The 1,850-nt window shown below is 41.5% G+C and overlaps 1 protein-coding gene across 2 annotated transcripts in view; it reads right to left on the bottom strand.

Moving 5' to 3' along the window:
* ttc3 (tetratricopeptide repeat domain 3) overlaps positions 1-1,850 on the bottom strand; it is a 40,395-nt gene that overhangs the window by 10,387 nt on the left and 28,158 nt on the right. For both annotated transcript variants that reach the window (XM_016464532.1, XM_016464531.1), the window contains exons 33-34: positions 665-1,112; positions 528-593 (exon numbers count right to left, since the gene is read on the bottom strand). In XM_016464532.1, coding sequence (XP_016320018.1) covers positions 528-593; positions 665-1,112 — 514 coding nt within the window. The remainder of the gene's footprint in view (positions 1-527; positions 594-664; positions 1,113-1,850) is intronic.

The raw sequence follows: 1,850 nt of genomic DNA, 5'->3' as shown, positions 1-1,850 counted from the left end.
TTCTCATATATATATATATATATATATATATATATATATATATATATATCTATTATAGATCAGTGTAAAAAAAAACACGACTTAAGTTTCAGAAAATATGTTTATCACCGTTACAAGATTTATAGGCAATAGGATAACGAGTGGTTCCTTACATTATTACAGGAAAGCGTCTTTACCGTACTGAGATGTGCTAATAAATTACAGATGAAATACCATAGAGCAAAAAAATGAACAGTGTGTAAAGCTTGTAAAATACATTTTAATGGGCATAATAAAGTGCGAAAATAACTGAAGGAAATATCTATTTGTTAAATGAACTAAGCCAACTAATATTATACATATTCTTCTGGTTTCTATACCCAGTATTTTTTTTAAATTCCATATGCAATGCACATACAGGTACTTAGTTGGTATCGGCAAGCACCAAAAATAAAAGTATCAGTATCGGCCAGTTCTGGAAAAAGTGGTCTCGGTGCATCCCTAGTTCTGGTTCTAGCGGATAATACATGTAACAGACATTCACTCACGTTGTTGCTCTCGAAGGACACGTATGGCTCTGTGTTAATGGAGACATCTGTATGCTCTGCCAAATCCTGTAAGACAGAGTCAGGGGTCAGAGACGGCACTCATCCTGATGACATTCCCGTCATCCGTTCCATCTTACCTGCTCACACACGGCTGTGTGTTTGTCCTCGCTCTGCTCAGACGCCGGTGCTCGCTCCAGCACATCTGCTGCCAGATACTCGTAGTCTGAGACGGGACACTCGAAGGCATACGGGTCGGGGAGGAGCAGGAACGGATCGGACGACGCAGACTCCTCTGGATCATCATCAGGAAGGCTGAGGTGAGCGTCTGCGTGAGGCCAGAACTCTTCAGCCGAGGGGTTGAGGTGTGACGGAGGCAGGGAGTCTGTCAGACACACGGCGTGCTTCATCAGGCCGATCAGCTCGTCCATCATGACGAAGCGCAGAGACGCCAGCAGGAAGGACTCAAGTCCTCCAGCGTCTGCGATCTTCTGCTGCGCCTCCGGAGGAAAGTTCTCCAGCTCGCCCACCATCAGCGGGTCCGAGGCGCACCGCGGCCCATGCTCCTCCAGGATCTGAGCGAAATAACTGACACACACATGATCACTCACTTTTTACACTGATCTTAAACTATTTTAAACTCCACTTCCACTGCGAACCCTTCATACTGGATCAAGGCCCGTTCACAGCAAGCACAATAAATAACTACATTTTTAATAATTGTTCTAACTCTATGAGAATAATAACGATAGGGCTGTCAAAAAAAATTAGAATTTTGAATATTCGACGAATTTAAAATAAAAATCCACATTCGGTGTGCGTTTTAGGTGTGCGTCAAGGCAGCTTTATCAGTGGCACACGATGAAGGTGTCGTTGCATTTTAATGCTTTTTTTAGCCTATGCAGCTGAACCCACTGCTGCATTGTTCATTCAAAATATGGTGGAAAAAAAAACCATCAATGCGTAGGAAATGTTTACGTCAAAACTGAAACCGAGCCGTTCACACAGAACGCATATTTATCACATTTTCTAGAGGGACATCTATCAACGCTGCACTCGCGTCTCGCACAAGAGAGCCACATGTTTAGAAAGCCATGTAAAATTAATGCAAGTTCAACTTTTAAAAAACATGTCTCGAGACTTTATGGCGGTTTTCCCCATCCCACTGCATCTCATGTTTTTAAATAAAAAAAAGCACTCTTTGTGATTGGTTTTCGGTCCTTTGTATTAAAGGGGTCATATGATGCTTTTTTAAAAATCATTATTTTGTGTATTTGGTGTAACAGAATATGTTGACATGCTTTAATGTTCAAAAAACATTATTTT

This window comes from Sinocyclocheilus anshuiensis, unplaced genomic scaffold, assembly GCF_001515605.1.
Source record: "Sinocyclocheilus anshuiensis isolate Anshui unplaced genomic scaffold, SAMN03320099.WGS_v1.1 scaffold1386, whole genome shotgun sequence".
In the NCBI taxonomy this organism is placed as follows: Eukaryota; Metazoa; Chordata; class Actinopteri; order Cypriniformes; family Cyprinidae; genus Sinocyclocheilus; species Sinocyclocheilus anshuiensis.
Note: the sequence above shows the minus strand (reverse complement) of the source record. Positions and strands in the feature narration are given on the sequence as shown.